Genomic DNA, 19830 nt, shown 5'->3' on the forward strand with positions numbered 1-19830 from the left:
TAAAGTACAACAAAATATATTTTTGAATTTGCACAACGTTTTTAAAATTGGTATAACTTTACAATTGTTGTAACTTTATTATGCTTGATGTGTCATCCAAAAAAAAATCGATGTAGCAGCCTAGTGGCAAAAATGGCTTTGATGTGCTCCTTTCTCTCAACTAATTTTATCGATTAATAAATTAGATAGATTCGTTATATCCCCATTACAACATGACTATAGTGATATGAGTAACTCTCTCACACTGAGAATTAGTGATTATTTATTCGAAGTTTTCCTTCAATATTGTCATTGCCTATATCGACAATTCGCCCAAGATAAAATTGACGAATATATAGCATAAATAGCACTAATGCCCATTTCACCATATAAACAAAATAACCAAAAAAGTTCTCATTCCAAAAAAGTCTCTCTAGAATTTAATTCTGATCACTTTCTCTCTCTCTCTCAGTCACCGCATATTAACTTTAATAGAATCTTCTCAAAAAAAAAAAAAAAAAAAAAAAAAAAAAACTTAAATAGAACTCACAAGAATCTCTATGGTTCGGATATGGACGAAAGTCTCTGGTTTGAGATGGCAAACAACCCTCAGAATCTATAATGACATGTAATTAATATTTATAAGTTTTTTCCACAAACTATATATGGAGTAACCGACTCAAACATAAATGCAAAATTGAATTAAAGATGTTTATGAAGGATCGATTTAAGTAAAGTTTATTAATATCCAAATTCGGTGGATCATTCACACCCTCTTTAAAACCATGTGATCTATAATTTGTAAAACTCCAAAATGGGCAAAATCTAAATCAGTTTTACAATTATTCACCATGAACGACAATGGCAAAATTTTGACAAAGTTTCACTGATCGATTAGGACCAAAAAACAAAAATGGTTATTAATTTAAGACAAAAGCTATATATAATTAAGAAAAAGTTTCAAATGAATCCAACATTAAGTAAATCATGTATTTTGATTCCTTTTTTTTTATATTATTTTTTAAATGAATAATCTATTACAATTTCATAAAGAAGTTATTGAAAGTAGGGAATTAAAAATATAGGATGTAGTTCGAGCCTAGAATTAAATGTATCAGAATTTTTATAACCTTAATTGATGGTTCTAAACTTCGTGTTAAAGATAAATTGAGCTAAACTTGAGAGAAGATATTTTGTGATTTTCATTTCATAAACTGTAAAACTGAAAACTGATTACAAAGAAGAGAACTATCTCTATATATACAATAAAAGCTAAGCTAGCTAAAAACCGATACATACAATAGATACAAAGAAGTTAAGAAGAGCTTAAACTAACTAACAGAGTAACTGACTCTTCTTAACAAACTTACTAGTTCGGTTATACACTAATACACCCCCAGCAAAGTCTATCCTGGCGCTGCATTATGAAGATTAAGAGGGTGTTTGGCTAAGCTTATTTTAAAGAGCTTATAAGCTTTTGAAGCTTATAAGATGTTTCAAGAGCTTATAAGATGTAATTTTTAAGAGCTTATCAGTTGTCAAAGTGTTTGGATAATTGAGCTTATAAGCTACAGAGAGAATTTTTTTGCTAGAGAGAGAAAATATTTTTTTAAGAGAGAAAATCGAAGAAAAATAAACTTAAATGATATATGATGGAAATAATAAATTATAGTTGAAAAATATTTGTAAAAAGATTGTTGCATATGAGATTATAAAAAAATAAGTTGGGGTAGAGCAACTTATTTTTTGGGGAACTTATAAGCTCTTGGAGCTTATAAGCTGTTGAGGAGCTTATTTTGCCAAACACTTTGAAGGAGCTTATAAGCTCTTAAACAACTTATAAGTTGTTTTGAGGAGCTTATAAGCTCAGCCAAACACCCTCTAAGTCGACTTCTCAGAGCACAAAACCGGGTATCAGCGAGAGCTTTGGTGAATATGTCGGCTACCTGATCCATAGATGGGACATGGCCAATTTCAACTGTGCCATCCAACACTTTTTCTCTTACATAATGCACATCAACTTCTATGTGTTTGGTGCGGGCGTGAAACACCGGATTTCCAGCGATAGCAATGGCGCTAATATTGTCGCACCAAATCTTGTGAGGAGTGGGAAGTGTAAGACCAAGTTCTGTGCATAAGGCATGTAACCATACTACATCAGTGGCAGTGTTAGCCAAGCTTCGATATTCTGATTCGGCGCTACTTCTGGAAACGACATCTTGTTTCTTGGCAGACCAAAGAACAAGATTAGAACCAAGAAAGACACAATGGCCGCCGGTGGATCTTCGATCATCAGAGCAATCGGCATAGGCAGCATCAGAATAGCTGATCAATTGTGATGATGAAGAAGGAGTGAAATGGAGACAAAGAGAAGAAGTACCCTTGAGATATCTGAGTAGCCGTTTGCAAGCACTCCAGTGCACATCAGTTGGATCAGAGAGAAATTGACTAAGCTTATTAACGGAATAAGCAATACCAGGTCTTGTTAAGCAAAGATATTGTAAAGCACCTATAGTGCTTCTGTACAGAGTAGGATTATCAAAGGTTGTTCCACTTAGTTTGGAAAGTTTAGTAGCAGGGGTCATAGGTGTAGAGCATGGCTTACACTCAAGCATTTTAGTTTTACTAAGTAACTCATGGATGTACTTGTGTTGACTAAGAGTAAAGCTGCCATTCACATGTTGAACCTCTATACCCAGGAAGTAATTAACAGGACCAAGAAGCTTAACCGAGAACTTTTGGTGCAGATGAGTAATAACAGAAGCAACTAACTCTGAGTTATCACCCGTAACTAAAATATCATCAACATAGACCAAGATGAGAGTGAGAGAAGCACCTTGGCGATTGTAAAATAAAGAGAAGTCGGAGGCTGATCTGAGAAAGCCAAGAGAACAGATTTCAGCCTTCAAAGTATCATACCAGGCTCGTGGTGCCTGCTTTAATCCATATAAGGCCTTCTGTAACTTGCAAACAAATTCAGGATGCTCAGCATTTTCAAAACCTGCAGGCTGTGCCATGTAAATGGTGTCAGTAAGAGCTCCATTTAGAAATGCATTGTTCACATCTATCTGCTGTATAGCCCACCCATTTGTGGCTGCTAAAGAGAATACCAATCGAATAGTGGAAGGCTTTACTACAGGACTAAAAGTCTCCATAAAATCGACACCAGCAAGCTGTTCAAATCCTCGGGCTACAAGTCTAGCCTTGAGCTTATCAAGGGTGTAATCAGGATTCAATTTAACCCTGAACACCCATTTATTGCTGATTACCTTTTGACTGGGGTCCGGTGGAACAAGAAGCCAAGTTCCTTTACCAAGAATAGCATCAAATTCTTTAGTCATAGCATCAGACCACCCTGAATGAGCTAAGGCATCTTCCAGTGATAAAGGTAAAGTAGGGACTGGAGTAGTACTAATAGTAGTGAGATGACAGTATGGTGAATTTAAAGAGGGAGATATATCTGTGTTAGTAGCAGGCTCACATATAATGATAAACATTTTGGGCTTGTGAATACCAGCTTTGGACCTAGTGACCATTTTATGATTATTAATAGGTGGAGGCAGAGGAGAGGACTGTGATGAAGATGATGCAGAGTTATTCAGAGGTAGGCAAGAAGACTGAGATCTGTGAGGGGAATAGGGATTAGCAGGAGAAGGTGGGAGAGTAGAGGAGTTATTTGCAGGAGGAGTGAGAGATATATCAGGAGAGGAAGAGTGATGGGAAGAGATAGCAGGGGCAGGAGAGTGATGTGGAGTGTTATGTGGAGAGTTATGTGGAGAGTTATGTGGGATGTGATGGGGAGATATTGGTAGTGATGGGAAAAGTGGAGCTGCTAAAGGTAGTAGCTGAGTTTGGGAAGACACAGTGGGTGTAGAAGAGGGAAAAATCTGAGGATATGGAAACTCATGTTCATTAAAATGGACAGTGTCTGCTATATAAATCCTACCACTTGCACTGAGACATTTGTATCCTTTATGTTTTAAACTATAGCCTATGAAAACACATTTTGTAGATCTAAACTGGAGTTTGTGAGTGTTATAAGGCTTTAGATAAGGATAACAAGTGCAACCAAACACTTTAAGAAAAGAGTAATCGGGAAGTGTTTTGAATAGAGCTTGATAAGGAGATTTCATCTGTAGAGTGGTAGTAGGAAGTCTATTAATGAGAAAAGTTGCTGCCTCAAAGGCAGACCACCAGAAATGGAGAGGTAAGGAGGCTTGAGTAAGCATGGTAAGACCAGTATCAACTATATGTTGATGCTTCCTCTCAGCTTTTCCATTTTGAGAGTGAATATGTGGACAGGGATGTTGAAAATGAACACCCATGGACTTAAGGTAAGGCTCTAATTTTCTGTACTCTCCACCCCAATCAGATTGAAAAATCTTAACACTAACGGAGAACTGACATTGAACCATTTTAAGAAATTGTTGAACTACTTGATATGCTTCAGACTTTAGAACTAAAGGAAAAATCCAAGTGTACCTGGTAAAATCATCTACAAAATGGATATAGTATCTATAGCCTTGAGTAGTTGGAATTGAAGTAGGGCCCCATAAATCGGAATGAATTAACTGAAATGGTTCTGTAGTTTTTAGAGTTTGTGTGACATGAGGTCTTTGATGAATTTTGCCTATACTACAAGCATCACAGAAACTAAGTGTTGATGAATTAGCAGGTATCTGTAACATTTTTAGAACATGAGTTAACACAGTAGAGTTTGGATGACCAAGTTTCTGATGCCAAAGATCAATTTTATTCAACTGAGAACTAGTCAAATTACATGAGATAGATTGAGTACAAGAAACTATAGGCTGACTATGACTATTACAAGAAGTAGTATTGAGTATAGCAGTAGCAGATTTGTCAAAGGAGCTATGAGTGGAGAGCAATGCACCAGGAGTAGATAGTGAGAAGGAAGTGGCAGGTGCAATAGCTGATTTAGTGCATAGTTTGGACAGATCCATCTGGTACAGCCCCTTGTGTAGCTTGCCCTTGAGTAATGTTTGCAGAGTGGTCTTGTCCTTCACAATACAACAAGTATCATGAAATTCAAAAAGAACATTATTATCTTTTGTGAATTGAGATATACTAATGAGATTTTTAGTGATTTGAGGCACAAAGAGTATGTTGTTTAGAAGCAGAGAGGAGTTAGAGTTGGAAATGGAAGATATAGTGTTTGAGCCAACAGAAACTATGGGGATAGTCTTACCATTACCAACTGTAAGAGCCTCAGATCCAGAGTAAGTAGAAGGTGACTGCAGATTTTGCATGCAATTTGTGATGTGGTTGGTGGCACCACTGTCAACATACCAGAGGCTTTCATCTTCTTCATAATCATATTCAGAATTCTGATTAAAATCTGTAAAATAAGCCTGAGGATTAGCATTGGATACAGATGAAGATTCAGCCCCTGTGAAATGAATATCAAACCGTTTGTAACACTTGAGTGCTACATGGCCTGGCTTTGAGCATAGTTGACATATAACCGAAGTTTTTCCAGATTTGAAGTGTGGTCCACGGCCTATCATACCACGGCCTCTATAGCCTCCACGAAAACCACCACGTTGAACATAATGTGCTGTAGGATCTGCCAAAGAGAAAGAGTTTTGCTGAGTTAATCGAATTTCATGCGATTGAAGTGCATATTGCATTTCTTGTAGATTCGGTGGATCTGATCTATGCATGAGATTGATGACGACTGCTTCATACTCAGCTCCAAAACCACTTAGTATATGATCTCCAAGTTCAGCATCAGAGATAATAGTGCCGACCGCACTTAGTTGATCAGCTAAGCCCCTCATCTTAAGAAAATAGTCATCAACACTGAGAGAACCTTTCTTTTGTGAGTGCAGAAGATTTTTCAATTGAAGAACCCTTGCCCGAGATTGCGACTGAAACAATTGCTCCAGCACAGTCCAGATCTCACACGCTGTGGTACAGCGCACAACATAACCAAGCATACTCTCACCGATTGAAGAGAGCATCCAACTCATTAAGAATTGATCTTTGCGCAGCCATATCTGAAACTCTGGGTTTGGAATTTGACGACCAGTTGAAGAAGAAGCGAGATAAGAGGATGGTGATGCAGCTGTGGGGGAGATGAGCTCGTCAAATCCGTGAGCTCGAATTGTAGTAAGTACTTGCACACGCCAGAAAGCGTAATTATTGCGATCTAAACGCAATACCAGTGGATGAAGATTAGGGAGAGATTGAGCGGAAGTAGAGTTCATGGTGAGGAACAGGAATTAGGATCAATCGAGGAAAAAAAACTGTAGATCGAGATAGAAACTCAGATCTGGAAAAAAATTAGAGAAGAACAGTAGATCGAGATAGAAACTCGGATCTAGATCTGGAAAAAAAATCTCAAAGATTTAGGCTCGATACCATGTTAAAGATAAATTGAGCTAAACTTGAGAGAAGATATTTTGTGATTTTCATTTCATAAACTGTAAAACTGAAAACTGATTACAAAGAAGAGAACTATCTCTATATATACAATAAAAGCTAAGCTAGCTAAAAACCGATACATACAATAGATACAAAGAAGTTAAGAAGAGCTTAAACTAACTAACAGAGTAACTGACTCTTCTTAACAAACTTACTAGTTCGGTTATACACTAATACTTCGATATCTTGAATCACAGATAGTCTACATTTTGGTACGATAAACATTATTTTAGGCCCCATTACATCTTGGTTCTGCCTGTATGAGTTCCGACTTCTCCCCTCTTTCAACGGCGAAGGCGCAGCCACCTCCCTTCAAGTCTCCGGCGACCGCAGTCCCCACTCTCTCTCGACACAACCCAAGCTGAGCTCGTGCTCATTCGAACGCAGCACCCACGTCCCTTCCATTTTATTCATTCGTTTGTTTCAACATGGGTGTAATATGTACATATTCTTGTATTTAAATCGTGGACGAAAATTATATAATAATCTCACATTCAAAAAATTGTTGGATACTAAATCTCATCTCATTCAACACATACACTAGGAAAAAGAAAAAATAAAGATCCATAAAAACTACAATAAGCAAAGGAGGAAGACTATTACAAATATAGTGGAGACGACAAGACACGAGTAGATAATTAATTGCAAAAAAATTGAAATGGAAGAGGTGGAGTAGAGAAAGTGGTGGAAAGTATTTTAGAGGCAACCAACATATTAGCAGCCTCCGTGTAATGAGTTCCATCCCAGCTCACATACCGCGACCCCTCCGCGCACACACTCTGTCCCCGCGGCTTGCACTCCACGAAAGGATTCTCAAACCCTGCATTGATCACAGTTAATCATTTTTATATGTGAATGAATTACAAAATGATAAAAAAAACATTAATTCTCACCATAGGATGTCGCGTTGACGATCAAGTCCAACTTGATGGAGTAGATGTCAACGTAGACGATGGTGGCGTCGCCCATCTCCAACCGCAGCTCCCGACAGAGACGCTCAAGCTGGGAGTTGAAGGCGGCAGCTGCTTTGTTCCTGTCGGAAACGCAGCCGTACTCGTCCACCACCGTGGATGCATTTATGAGGGCTACGTTAGAAGGCAAACAGCCCAACGGCCCCGTGTTGTGCACCCAGAAATTTCTCCCACCCAGCTGGTATATGTTCTGCATGAAGAAAAGAGAAAAATATTATATTTTAGTTAAAAGTTATATTAATTAGCAAGAGAGATTATTTAATGAGTTAACCTGCATAGCCTCCCTAATGTTGGAGACGATTGTGGGGACTATGCCGAGAACTTTTTGGAGAGGTTTGGAATCGCCGTCGAATTGGATATCGTTTTGGGCGATATCCAACATGAAGAGAGCAGATTTCACCTGCCCTGCATCTGTCCAAAACAATTTCAAACCAGGTTATCAGAATAATTCAAGCAGTATCTCGACTTATCAATTAAATTAAGCATGAACGTGCTTGATTTACCAAGAGAGCCGCGGCGAATGGAGACGTTTCGAAACCGACTGAATTCAGCAATTTCGTTCCCCAGCGTGTACGCAACTGGAGTGTCGTCGTTTCTTCCCAGGCGAGAGTCGGCGCCGCCCAAGGCGAAGTTGACGCCGTTTGAGAAATCCGGAGTGAAGAGCTCCAGATACGGGGTCAAGAACTTCGTCTCTAGACTCTCACCTGCACATACACCATCATCACCATAACACCATGTAGTAATAAATATAACATGTATTGAGTTGAGGAGGGAGACTCACATAGAAAGTCGAGGATGAGACGACCATCGCTTGCACGGCCGGTTGGCTCGTGAAAGAATGTTCGCCCGTCCGGGAACTCGAGCGGCTTCCCTCCAAGAACGGAAGCGCCACCGGTGTCACTGTTCGAATCTCCGAAGTTGAATATTACTGGTTCGTTGCTGCAGGTGGCCGCCGTCGCCGTGGTAGTGCCGAAGCCAAGGAAGAAGAAGCACACGAGTGCAAGGGAGATTTTGCTAGAATAATACATTTTCTTGTTCTTAGCTGAAAATGATAGGAAGATGCAAAAAGGAGAGAATGCGATGGCTTAAAAGCATTACTCGCATCTTGTTTAAATAGAGCTAATTAATTATCCAAGTAGTAGACGAAGAAGACATGATGCATGCAAATAAAGTTTTTTCTAAATGCATTTGCTATCATTAAATCCACTCACCAAACTCTTATTGCAACTTTGGGTTAAGAAAGTTTGGTGAAGACGGAGAGAGGGGAAACACGTTGTATGGGGTGATCAAGAGAGAGAAAGAGAGACAAAGAGGATCTGAATGTCTCCATCAAGAATGAATGCATAGAGACTTCATATCAATATTACCCATCAGAATCACAAAATGGAAACGGGGAAAACTGAAAAGAAATAAAGTGACTACTATATATGTGATTGGTCAATTCTAATAAATTTAAAATAGCCAAATAGGTAATGAAGATGGCAACGTTGCTTTTCAGCCATCCATCACAGAGAGAGGGGAAACAAGAAAATTAGTATGGGGCGATCGAGAGAGAAGATATCAGATTTAAATTCTAGAGAGAGAGAGAGAGAGAGAGAGTGGGGATGTGGCATTAGATTGATGATGAGAGAAGAGACAATGCTGAAATGGGTACCAATATTTTTCGTGATTTTGTTCATGGTCAATTTTATCTTGGTAAAAATTTGTGGAGTAGAAGAAAAATGTAATTGGGCCTAAAGTAAATTTTATTGAACTAAAATTAATAACTTCTTTATGAAATCGTAATAAATTATTCATTTATTAAAAATTAATATGAAATAAAAGGATTCAAAATACATGATTTTAATTTTGGCCATTGTGGAGTTTTACAGATCACATGCATGGTTTTGAAATTAATCAATGAACTTTGTCAAAATTTTGCCATTTTTGTTTATGGTAAATATTTGTGAAATTGATTTAGATTTTGCCCATTTTGGAGTTATACAGATCACATGCTTTTGATATGTGAGGCTGTGATTGTGAATGACCCACCAAAATTTGAATATTAGTAAATTGTGTTTAAATCGATTCTTAATAAAAATCTTTAAATCAATTTTGTTATGTCTAAATCAAGTAATACATAGTTAGTTGTGGAAGAACTTATAAATATTTGTTATTACATGTCATTAGAAATTCTCATAAGTTCTATCAAAATTCTTGCAATCTGATTACACAAATAGGAAACCAACAAATGATTTAAATCGCATTCAATGATTATTTTGATTTTTTGGTTAAGTTTTATTTTTATTTTATTTTAGTTCGACAGACACAAATTATTTTAATATCTTGACAAAGAATCTACAATTTGAAGAAAAACTGTATATCGGGAAAATTGGTGACTGAAACATCATTTTTATACAAAAAGAAAAAAAAAATGTATTTAGAAATCCACAAAGCCGAACAATCATATACTAGTAGTATGTTGGAATAAACATTTTATTTCTACACTGGATCTTAGCATAAAGAGCAGTTTGACTTTAAGCCTTTGGCGTGCAATAACTACTTTTCTTTTTCATACTTATATTTGTAGGAAATCAATGAGATGAGCAAGGAATCAATTTAGTTAACAACAGTTCATTAACCATTTGCCTAATATAGTAACTTTGGCTGAGCTTATAAGCTCCTCAAAACAGCTTATAAGTTGTTTAGGAGCTTATAAGCTCCCCAAAAAATAAGTTCCTCTTTCACAACTTATTTTTTTATAATCTCATATGCAACAATCGTTTTACAAATATTTTTCAACTATAATTTTTTATTTTCATCATATATCATTAAAGTTCATTTTTCTTCGATTTTCTCTCTCTAAAAAAATATTTTCTCTCTCTAAAAAAATATTTTCTCTCTTTAGCATAAAAATTCTCTCTCTAGCTTATAAGCTCAATTATCCAAACACTTTGACAACTTATAAGTTCTTAAAAATTACATCTTATAAGCTCTTAAAACATCTTATAAGCTCTTTAAAATAAGTTTAGCCAAACACCCTCTAAATTCATAAAAAATAAACGTATAAATGTAGAGTTGGGCCATAGCAAATTGGGAAATTATATGGAGACATAATTATGACTGCCATAATAATACCCTTGAAATTTTTTGGAAATAATAGGTGACTGCAATGCCCTTTAATTAATTTTGAGATAGGATATAAAGGCCAACTGTATATATAAATGTGAGATTCCATTTCCAAACCTAGCAAAGCTATTGAAAAGGAAAATAAGACCAAAATTGGCGAAATTAATGTACTTTGGTAGTCAGATTATCAAATTTTCAATTATCTATTTAACTAGTAGTCTAACTCATCGAAATTTGACGGTGAATTATTTTAAATTATATGATATTATTTTTGTATAAGTAATTATCTATATACACTAAAAAAACACCTAAATAGCGATGGCAATTAGCGATGGTGAAAACGGCGACCCATTTTTTACCTTTTACCGGCCGATTAGCGGCGGCGAGGTAGCGACGGCGTCGCCGATGGTAATTATTAATTTTAGTTAAAATTAATTTATATTAAATAATTTAAAAATTAGCGACGGCGGAGCCGCCGCTAATTAGCGGCAGCGTCCTCGCCGCTGCTATTTAAGCCTCGGGTCGGCCACGCCCAGAATCGCCCCAGCCGCAACCCCCTGCCCCTAGCGCCCCCCTGCCCCTGCCCCCTGCCCACCGCGCCCGCGCCTGTGCCGCCGCCGTCGCCGGAACCAGCCACCGACGCCGACCAGCCCGCCCCAGCCAGGTTCTCTCTCTCACTCTCTCTTTTTCTCTCTATATATATTTCACATCTCATGAATCGATCGTTTCTCTTAGTTTTTCGTCTAAATTCGAGGATGCCGCTCCCTATTGCTTTGACGACTCTCCGTCCCCGACCACCACCGTACGCTCTCTATATCCCCAATAGATTAATTATGAATTTGTTAGATTAATTTTAATTAATAGTATATTTAATTATGAATTGAATTGTTAGTTTATAAATTTTGATTAAGTTTAATTTGTTAGATTTATTTATTTTTTTATTTTAGATAACTTTGTTAGATTAAGCATGATTATGTCTATTTTAATTAATAGTATGATTAATTATGAATTTGTTAGTTTATAAATAATCATTAAGGATGAAATGATATGTTATATTTAATCAATTTCTTAAGGATCTTCTCCGTTTGGGATAGAAATTGATTATTTCTTAATGATCTTCTCCTAACAATGATTGTTTTAAATTTAATTACTTTGTTTTTTTTATTGTTTTATATGTATTGTATTATTGCTTCGACAATGAGGGGCCGGGTAGACCTAGTATAGGCTTAGTAAATTAGGATCACTATGGTCACTATAATGGTAGAGTCGAGCACTTGGTAGTTAGGATAGTGGGGTTATGCTGTCAAAATTTTGTTTGATTCAAGTAATTTATGATCTTTTATTTATTTTTTTCAATTAGAATTTGCTCAGCCAAATTTGATCGACAAGCATCTTGGTATGTTTACGATTTTCAGAAATGATAAGAAGATTCAAAATTTACTCTTGGCTATTTGGGTGGGCTCCATTTGGAATTTTGTGGAAAAAAAGAAATAAGAAATGTTTTCATAGTCAAGGTTGGGATACTAAAAAATTTGTCTTGGAGATTAAGATTAGACTATCGTGTTGGAATAGGATCTTTAAGGTCATTGATAAAGAGATCGAGTTGGACTCCTGGTGCTCCAACGATTTATTATGTAAACTGCTGTAAAGTCCCACCTTGGTACCGCTGGTACCTTTCTTAATATTATCCTTTTTACTGATAAAAATAAAATAAAATGAATTAAAGCTTTAAAACTCAAATTCACAACCAACACTTGTGATTCAGTTGTGAATTCATCGAATTGGTTGTGAATTCAAGAACATTAACAACACAAACTCACCTGAATTTATGCCTCAATATACAAAAGGAGCCTTCATCTATATCTATTAATTTCTTTGTCCCGTAATATTTGTACAAAATTTTCACACCATTGTTGTGCTCTATTATAGCTTTGTTTAAGATGAACTGTGGAATTGGCATGTTTTAGATTACTCTAGCCTAAGGACTTTTAGCTGTCAAGCTTTCGTGCATATTAAACAAAGCAAGTTGGCACCAAGAGCATTAAGATGTGTAATGCTTGGTTATCCAACTGGAGTTAAAGGATATAGATTATGGTGCACAGAGCCTGGAATCAGCAAGGTCATAGTGAGCAGGGATGTGGTTTTCAAGGAAGATATAATGCCATTTAAGAAAGACAAGGTCACTGTTCAAGCTCAGAAAGAAACCACTGATAAAGATCAACATCAGGATACATCAGTTAAGGTGGAGCCATTGGAAGAAGAAAACCAAGAAGTTGCTGAGGAATTAGATGATTTGTCTGAGGAACTCAATGATGGAGAAGATGAGCTCAGAAATTATATGCTCGCAAGAGATAGAAAAAGAAGAGAAATAAGGCCACCTACCAGATTTGGAAATGCAGATATCATAGCTTATGCTTTCAATGTTGCAGAGACAATTGAGTATCAGGAACCAAACAGTTTTAAGGAAGCAATGGCTTCAAAGGACAGAAAGAATTGGATTAGAGCTATGGAAGAAGAATTAGACTCTTTGCTCAAGAACCAAACCTAGATTTTGGTGGATAAACCTACTCATCAAAAACCTGTTGGCTGTAAATGGATTTACAAAAGGAAGTTTGAGATGATTGGAGGAAAGGAAACCATAAGATACAAGTCAAGGTTGGTAGCAAAGGACTATACACAAAAGGAAGGGATAAATTTCAATGAAATCTTCTCACCTGTTGTCAAGCATTGTTCTATAAAGATTCTATTGTCACTGGTTACTCAACAAGATATGTATCTGGAGCAGCTTGATGTGAAAGCATCATTTCTAAATGGATCTTTGAAGGAAACCATATATATGGATTAGCCTGAGGGTTTCATCAAGGCAGGAGAAGAAGGGAAGGTGTGCTTACTGAAGAGATCATTGTATGGGCTCAAACAGAGCTCAAGGCAATGGTACATGAGGTTCGATGACTTCATGATTAAGTCTGGTTTCATCAGATCACAACATGATAGCTGTGTGTATCTTAAAAATGATGGCAAGAAGACAATTTTGTACTTGTTGTTGTATGTAGATGACATGCTAATTGCAAGTAAAAGCAATGTGGAGATCCAATTGATTAAGGATCAGCTTAAGTCTACATTTGAGATGAAAGAACTTGGAAGTGCAAGGAGAATACTGGGAATGGATATCATCAGAATTCAAGATGAAGGAAAGCTTTGTTTGATGCAAGCAGATTATGCTTTGAAGGTCTTGAGAAAGTTTCAGATGCATGAAGCTAAGAATTTGGTTGTTCCAGTAGATCAGCAAACCAAGTTGTCAACATCTCAATGTCCGAAGTCTGATGAAGAGAAGAGGGATGTGTTTTCAGTGCCATATTCTAATGTTGTTGGAAGCATGATGTACATGATGATTTGCACCAGGCCTGATCTTACCTATGCAATAAGTATATTGAGTAGATTCATGTCTAATCCGGGAAGAGCACACTGGGAAGCATTAAAGGGAGTTATGAGATATATAAGAGGCAATGAAAACTGTGGTTTATTGTTTGAGAAGCAACCTAATTACAAGGGAAATCCACTGAGGGGTTTTGTGGATGTTGATTTTGCTGGAAATGAGGATAGCAGAAGGTCTCAAACTGGTTACATTTTCACATTATACAATACTGCTATAAGCTGGAAGTCTATGCTGCAGTCAGTTGTAGCATTGTCTACTACTGAGGCTGAATTCATGGCTATGACAGAGGCTGTGAAGGAAGGTGTATGGCTCAAAGGAATGCTGCGTGATTTTGGAGTGTTTCAAAAAGATGTGGAGATTTATTGTGATAATCAAAGTGCTTTGCACTTGGCAAATGATCAAGTATTCCATGAGCGCTCGAAACATATAGACGTAAGGTACCATTTTGTTAGAGATTTGGTTAACAAAGGTGTTGTTCAAATGCTCAAGGTATCGACTGAAGATAATGCTACTGATGCTCTTACAAAGGCACTACCAAGAGTGAAGTTTAAGCATTGTTTTCAGATGGTGAAAGTTATCCAGTAAAGAAGGTTTTGAGAAAGGTGGATGTGAGCTTATGCACGCTCAAGGTGGAGATTGTAAAATGGTGATCATGAATAAGCTCAAAGGGGTATTTCAGCTTAAGGCCGAGAGAGGAGGGACTCATCTGCAAATACTAAACTTAAGATGTTAAGTTTTGTTATGAAGTTGAGAGCAGCTCATCTTAGCCATTGAATAGCTTTAATCATCACCGTTGATGTTATCTGTTATATTCACTGTTTTTGTATCTCACAGTGTGTGTGTAACTGCATTCATTATTCGTGAGTTCAGAGGGAAGAGAGAAGAGAGTGTTGTAAAGCTAGGCGTAGCCATAGGTGTGGAGCTAGAAGCATGCTGTAATCTCTTGTTCTTCATCAATAAAGAATCCATCTGCTTTTCTCCGTGGACGTAGGCACTTGTGGCCGAACCACGTAATCACTTGTCTTCATTTACATTTTAGTATTCTTGATTGAGAGTTATTGAATCGAATTCTACAATTTTAATACAATTTTCAATTGTTATGTCTGAATTAGGCGGAGATTCGTCGCATTGCTGTTGAGACTGGGCGAGAGGACCGGCTGCCTGAGATCTACTTAGAGGTCGTACAGCCCGACAGGTCCCGGCTCTACAGCACTGGAAGTGCCAGTCGGAACCAAGTTAGTAGGGGGTCTACTCAAAGCACAGGCACTTCCGTGATGTCTCAGCAGCTGTATGAGACACGGATCTCCATGCTGGAAGAGCGCCTTCAGGCCGAACAAGCAGCACGTGAGGCCGAAATAGAGACCGAACGAGCAGCACGTGAGGCCCTCGAGCAGCGTATGGCTCAATTCGAGGAGTTCATGAGGCGGTCGAGTCAGCTACCTTGAGCAGCACTTCATGTTTTGGAACTATTAATTTCATGTTTTGGACTATTTAATTCATGTTTTGGAACTATTTGTTTGAACTATGTTTTGGAACAAAATTACACTTGCACTTTCTTTTTACATTTATGTTATGTTGAGCAACTATTAATTTCATGTTTTCAAACAACATTACACTTACTTCGTAACAAAGTAATAAATTCAAAATAACGACGAATGGAAATAAATTCAAATTACTTATCTTATAACAAATTATCTCCCTTGTTTTTTATAAAAATAAGGACGTATGGAAATAAATTCAAAATACATTACAATTATCAAATTAAAATACTTATGGTGTATAAACTAGATTGATTTTAAAAAAAATATTTTATAATAATAATAATAAATTAATAAATAAATACTTTTGCGACATAAAAATAAAGACAAAAACGAGTTCGATCCGTAATTAACAGCATCTCATGGATACCATCTCGATATATTATAAGGTTATGAATATATAATTTTGTATATTGAATTAAACTTTAAATGAATTAATAGGTACTATATATATCAATAATACGAGTGTTCTGTACTGGTGACCATTTGAAAGGAACTTCAAAGTTAAACGTGATTGACTTAGAGCACAACTAAGATGGGTGATCGACTGGGAAGTTCGTCTAACTTATGAAATAAATAAATAAAATAAATAAATAAATAAATAAAATTAATTAATTAATTAATTAAATTTCAAAACAAGAGTGCCGCCGGTAATTGCCGGCGGCGTTTTGCCGCCGGTAATGGAATCAGTCTCCGGCAGGAAAACACGGCCGCCCTCCGGTGAAGGTTGCCGGCGGCAAAAACGCCGCCGATAAAATGTCGGCAGTTCTCCGCCGTTCACCGACGCATTATAACGGCGGTAACACCCGCCGATAATTACCGGCGATGTGTTTTGCCGCTGGTAATTGTGTTACCGACAAGAAATTTACCGGCGGCGATACGCCGCCGGTAGTTGTTTTGCCGGCGGCCGCCCCACAATTACCGACGGCAAACGCCGCCGGTAATCATATGTTTTTTTGTAGTGTAAGGATGAAATGATATGTTATTATATAGTGTGGGATAAATTTAATCAATTTCTTAAGGATCTTCTCCCTTTGGGATAGAAATTGATTATTTCTTAAGGATCTTCTCCCAACAATGATTGTTTTAAATTTAATTACTTTGTTTTTTTTTATTGTTTTATATGTATTGTATTATTGCTTCGACAATGGGGGGCTGGGTAGACCTATTATAGGCTTAGTAAATTAGGACCACTATGGTCAATATAGCTGCCGGTAGAGTCGAGCACTTGGTAGTTAGGATAGTGGGGTTATGCTGTCGAAATTTCGTTTGATTCAAGTAATTTATGATCTTTTATTTATTTTTTTCAATTAGAATTTGCTCAGCCGAATTTGATCGACAAACATCTTGGTATGTTTACGATTTTCAGAAATGATAAGAAGATTCAAAATTTACTCTTGGCTATTTGGGTGGGTTGCATTTGGATTTTGTGGAAAAAAAAGAAATAAGAGACGTTTTCATAGTCAAGGTTGGGATACTAAAAAATTTGTCTTGGAGATTAAGATTAGACTGTGGTGTTGGAATAGGATCTTTAAGATCATTGATAAAGAGATCGAGTTGGACTTCTGGTGCTCCAACGATTTATTATGTAAACTGCTGTAAAGTCCCAACTTGGTACCGCTGGTACCTTTCTTAATTTTATCCTTTTTTACTGATAAAAAAAATAAAATGAATTAAAGCTTTAAAACTCAGATTCATAACCAACACTTGTGATGCAGCTGTGAATTCATCAAATTGGTTGTGAATTTAATAACATTAACAACACAAACTCACCTGAATTTATGCCTCAATATACAAAAGGAGCCTTCATCTATATCTATTAATTTCTTTGTCCCGTAATATTTGTACAAAATTTTCGCACCATTGTTGTGCTCTATTAACTTGGTTGGTTTAAAAAGCTACGTTGAGCAAATTGCGAGTTCTGGATATCGCTTCGACTACAAAGTAAAACGCGATACAACAAGCAGTTCTCTGAACCAGTTTCGTTTCCAACTACATTTTCCTGTATTCACTTTCACTCCAGCTGTAGTGATAATTCCGACGATGCCTTTCTTCAGAGAGAGAAACTGTAGAAATGAAGCGATCACTTTCACTTTCGTTAGTTTTGCAATTAATCTACTCTTGTCTTGTCTTCTCCACTATATTTGAAATAATCTTCTGCCTTGCATTGGCTTTCAAATATGTACTTGTACCAAATATCACTTCTCCATTTGTTTATTGTATTAATCTGACTTCTAATTTGATCACGGTTAGTTTTTATGCATCTTGATTTTTTGTTTTTCCTAGCGAAGCATGTTTACGTATTGAATTACATGATCAGGTATAATTTTTTGAATGTGGATATCCCACTACTATAGCTATATTTTAATAATAAGGTTTTATAAAACATAAATTAATCATAATATTATGAATCATATTTATTTTGGAGGGAAATCTTATTATAGCCCTCTATCATAAAAATATAAGTTTTATAGCCTTAATTTATAATTAATAAATTATATAGGCCTATAATACCCTTTGACTTTTTTGTATTTTCATTTACTCGAAGGCGTACTCGATGGCACCATCGAGTGCTCATGTACACTATCGAGTACTTCGATTACTCGATGGTGTTATAGAAAATATTCATTTTTTTTTATTATTCGATAGTGCACTCGATGGCACCAATGTGTCAAATGAGATCCTCTGTCCCAAAATATAGTGTGTACCACATGTACCACTCTTCGTTTCTTTATATTTTTAAATTATTTTTTATTCAATTTTAATTTATTATGCTTTTATATAATATAAAGATAATTAACACTCATCCATTTAGGGTTTATAATTAATTTTTTATATTTATTTGAATTAATAATAGATTATTTGTTCATTAATTCAAAGTTAGGGTATATAATTTTTAAAATTTTAATTTTTCAATGATAAATACTAATTATAGTTTATAATATAATAATAATTTTTATTTTTATAAAAAACAATTTATAAAACAAAGAAATGAAGAGTGGTACACATGGTACACACAATATTCTAGGACAGATGATCTCATATGCCAATGTGTACACCATCGAGTACGGAGGCGATGACTGGAAAGGCACGGCGATGGTCACCCACCAGTGGAAGTTTTGATGTAGAGAGAGAATGTGTAGACAAGAAAATATTAAATAAAATATTAAATATTAAATAAAAAGTCAAAGGGTGTGTTATAGTCTTTTAAGCATAAAATATGTGGCTATATAACTTATCTATTATAAATTAGTGCTATAAAACTTATGTTTTTAACAAAAAAGACTATATGTGATCATTCCCACTTTTATTTGAATAATTTGAAGTCCTAAAAAATTTTAACCCTAATTTCAGATTTCTTATAGTATTTTTTTTTTTTTTCAGAATTGAGGATTTTTAAATTGAACACCAATTTCTAGAAAATGTTGAAAATTTGGGTCACATACTATGGAGTATAATTAATCATAAATTAGATAAATGAAAAAAAATAATAACACTTCATCCCCATCAAGATTTCAATTTATTCAATATTGTTGAAAAACACTATGAGATGATTTTGCCCTTTCTTTTAATCACAAACACAATGTCCGTCATAACACTGGGCCACACATTCAATTGTGCATTGTTCATCACTTTTTTCTGATGCTAATTTTAAGTGGCAGGCGCAATCCCCAAGTTCAAAATCAAACATCTGTTTTGCGATGCAATTTTGCGAGGCACAATCCACAGTGCTGTTACACTCAGGTCCTTCAACAATAGTTAACAATTAAAATATGTAGTATATAAATAGTTGAATACAACATCTAAAAAATTTATTAAAATTACCATAATCCCTGAAGGCCGGTTTTCGCTCGTCGAGACAAATGCAAACGCCATCCTGACATAATGGAGAACCCTTATTGCATCTAATTTTACAGTCCTCACGCAACACACATTTCGCTAATGATATTTTTACTGCATTTATCCCAAAGAGAAAAACATCAAATACACAAAACTCAAAACAACAAATAAAGAATATAATTTCAAGATTGAAGTCTGTTAGTTAGAATATATATATATATATATATATATATATATATGGATAGGTTCAAAGAAGAACCACTAAATAAAATAATAACGGAGAACCATTTTAAGCCATTCGATCATTAAGATCTACGGTGGATGCATCATCTTGGTGGATAAATGAAGAACATGGGTTCGAATCTTGAAGGAATCAAAAAATTATTTTTTTTGAATGCAGTAAATTTAATAGTGGATACATTAATTTGTATAACAGATGCAGTAATTTTAATGGTTCTCATGTTCTCACGAAAATTGTGGTTCTCACTATAACCGAACCCATATATATATA

At 35.9% G+C, this 19830-nt stretch overlaps 1 protein-coding gene across 1 annotated transcript; it reads right to left on the reverse strand.

Moving 5' to 3' along the window:
* Nucleotides 1–6901: 6901 nt before the first annotated feature.
* LOC131017858 (GDSL esterase/lipase LIP-4-like) lies at nt 6902–8513 on the reverse strand. Its single transcript, XM_057946602.1, has 5 exons — nt 8179–8513; nt 7901–8101; nt 7669–7808; nt 7320–7587; nt 6902–7246 (listed from the first exon to the last, which is right to left on the reverse strand). Exons 1-5 carry the CDS (start codon nt 8423–8425, stop codon nt 7065–7067), a joined length of 1038 nt encoding a protein of 345 aa, XP_057802585.1. The 5' UTR covers nt 8426–8513; the 3' UTR covers nt 6902–7064.
* Nucleotides 8514–19830: the final 11317 nt, after the last annotated feature.

Source organism: Salvia miltiorrhiza, chromosome 3, assembly GCF_028751815.1.
Source record: "Salvia miltiorrhiza cultivar Shanhuang (shh) chromosome 3, IMPLAD_Smil_shh, whole genome shotgun sequence".
NCBI classification, from domain to species: Eukaryota; Viridiplantae; Streptophyta; class Magnoliopsida; order Lamiales; family Lamiaceae; genus Salvia; species Salvia miltiorrhiza.

Coding starts and splice junctions, on each gene's coding strand:
- LOC131017858 (XM_057946602.1), bottom strand. CDS start 8,425: ATGTATTATTCTAGCAAAATCTCCCTTGCACTCGTGTGCTTCTTCTTC. Junction 8,102..8,178: donor TCTCATCCTCGACTTTCTAT/GTGAGTCTCCCT, acceptor GTGTATGTGCAG/GTGAGAGTCTAGAGACGAAG. Junction 7,247..7,319: donor CGTCAACGCGACATCCTATG/GTGAGAATTAAT, acceptor TGATCAATGCAG/GGTTTGAGAATCCTTTCGTG.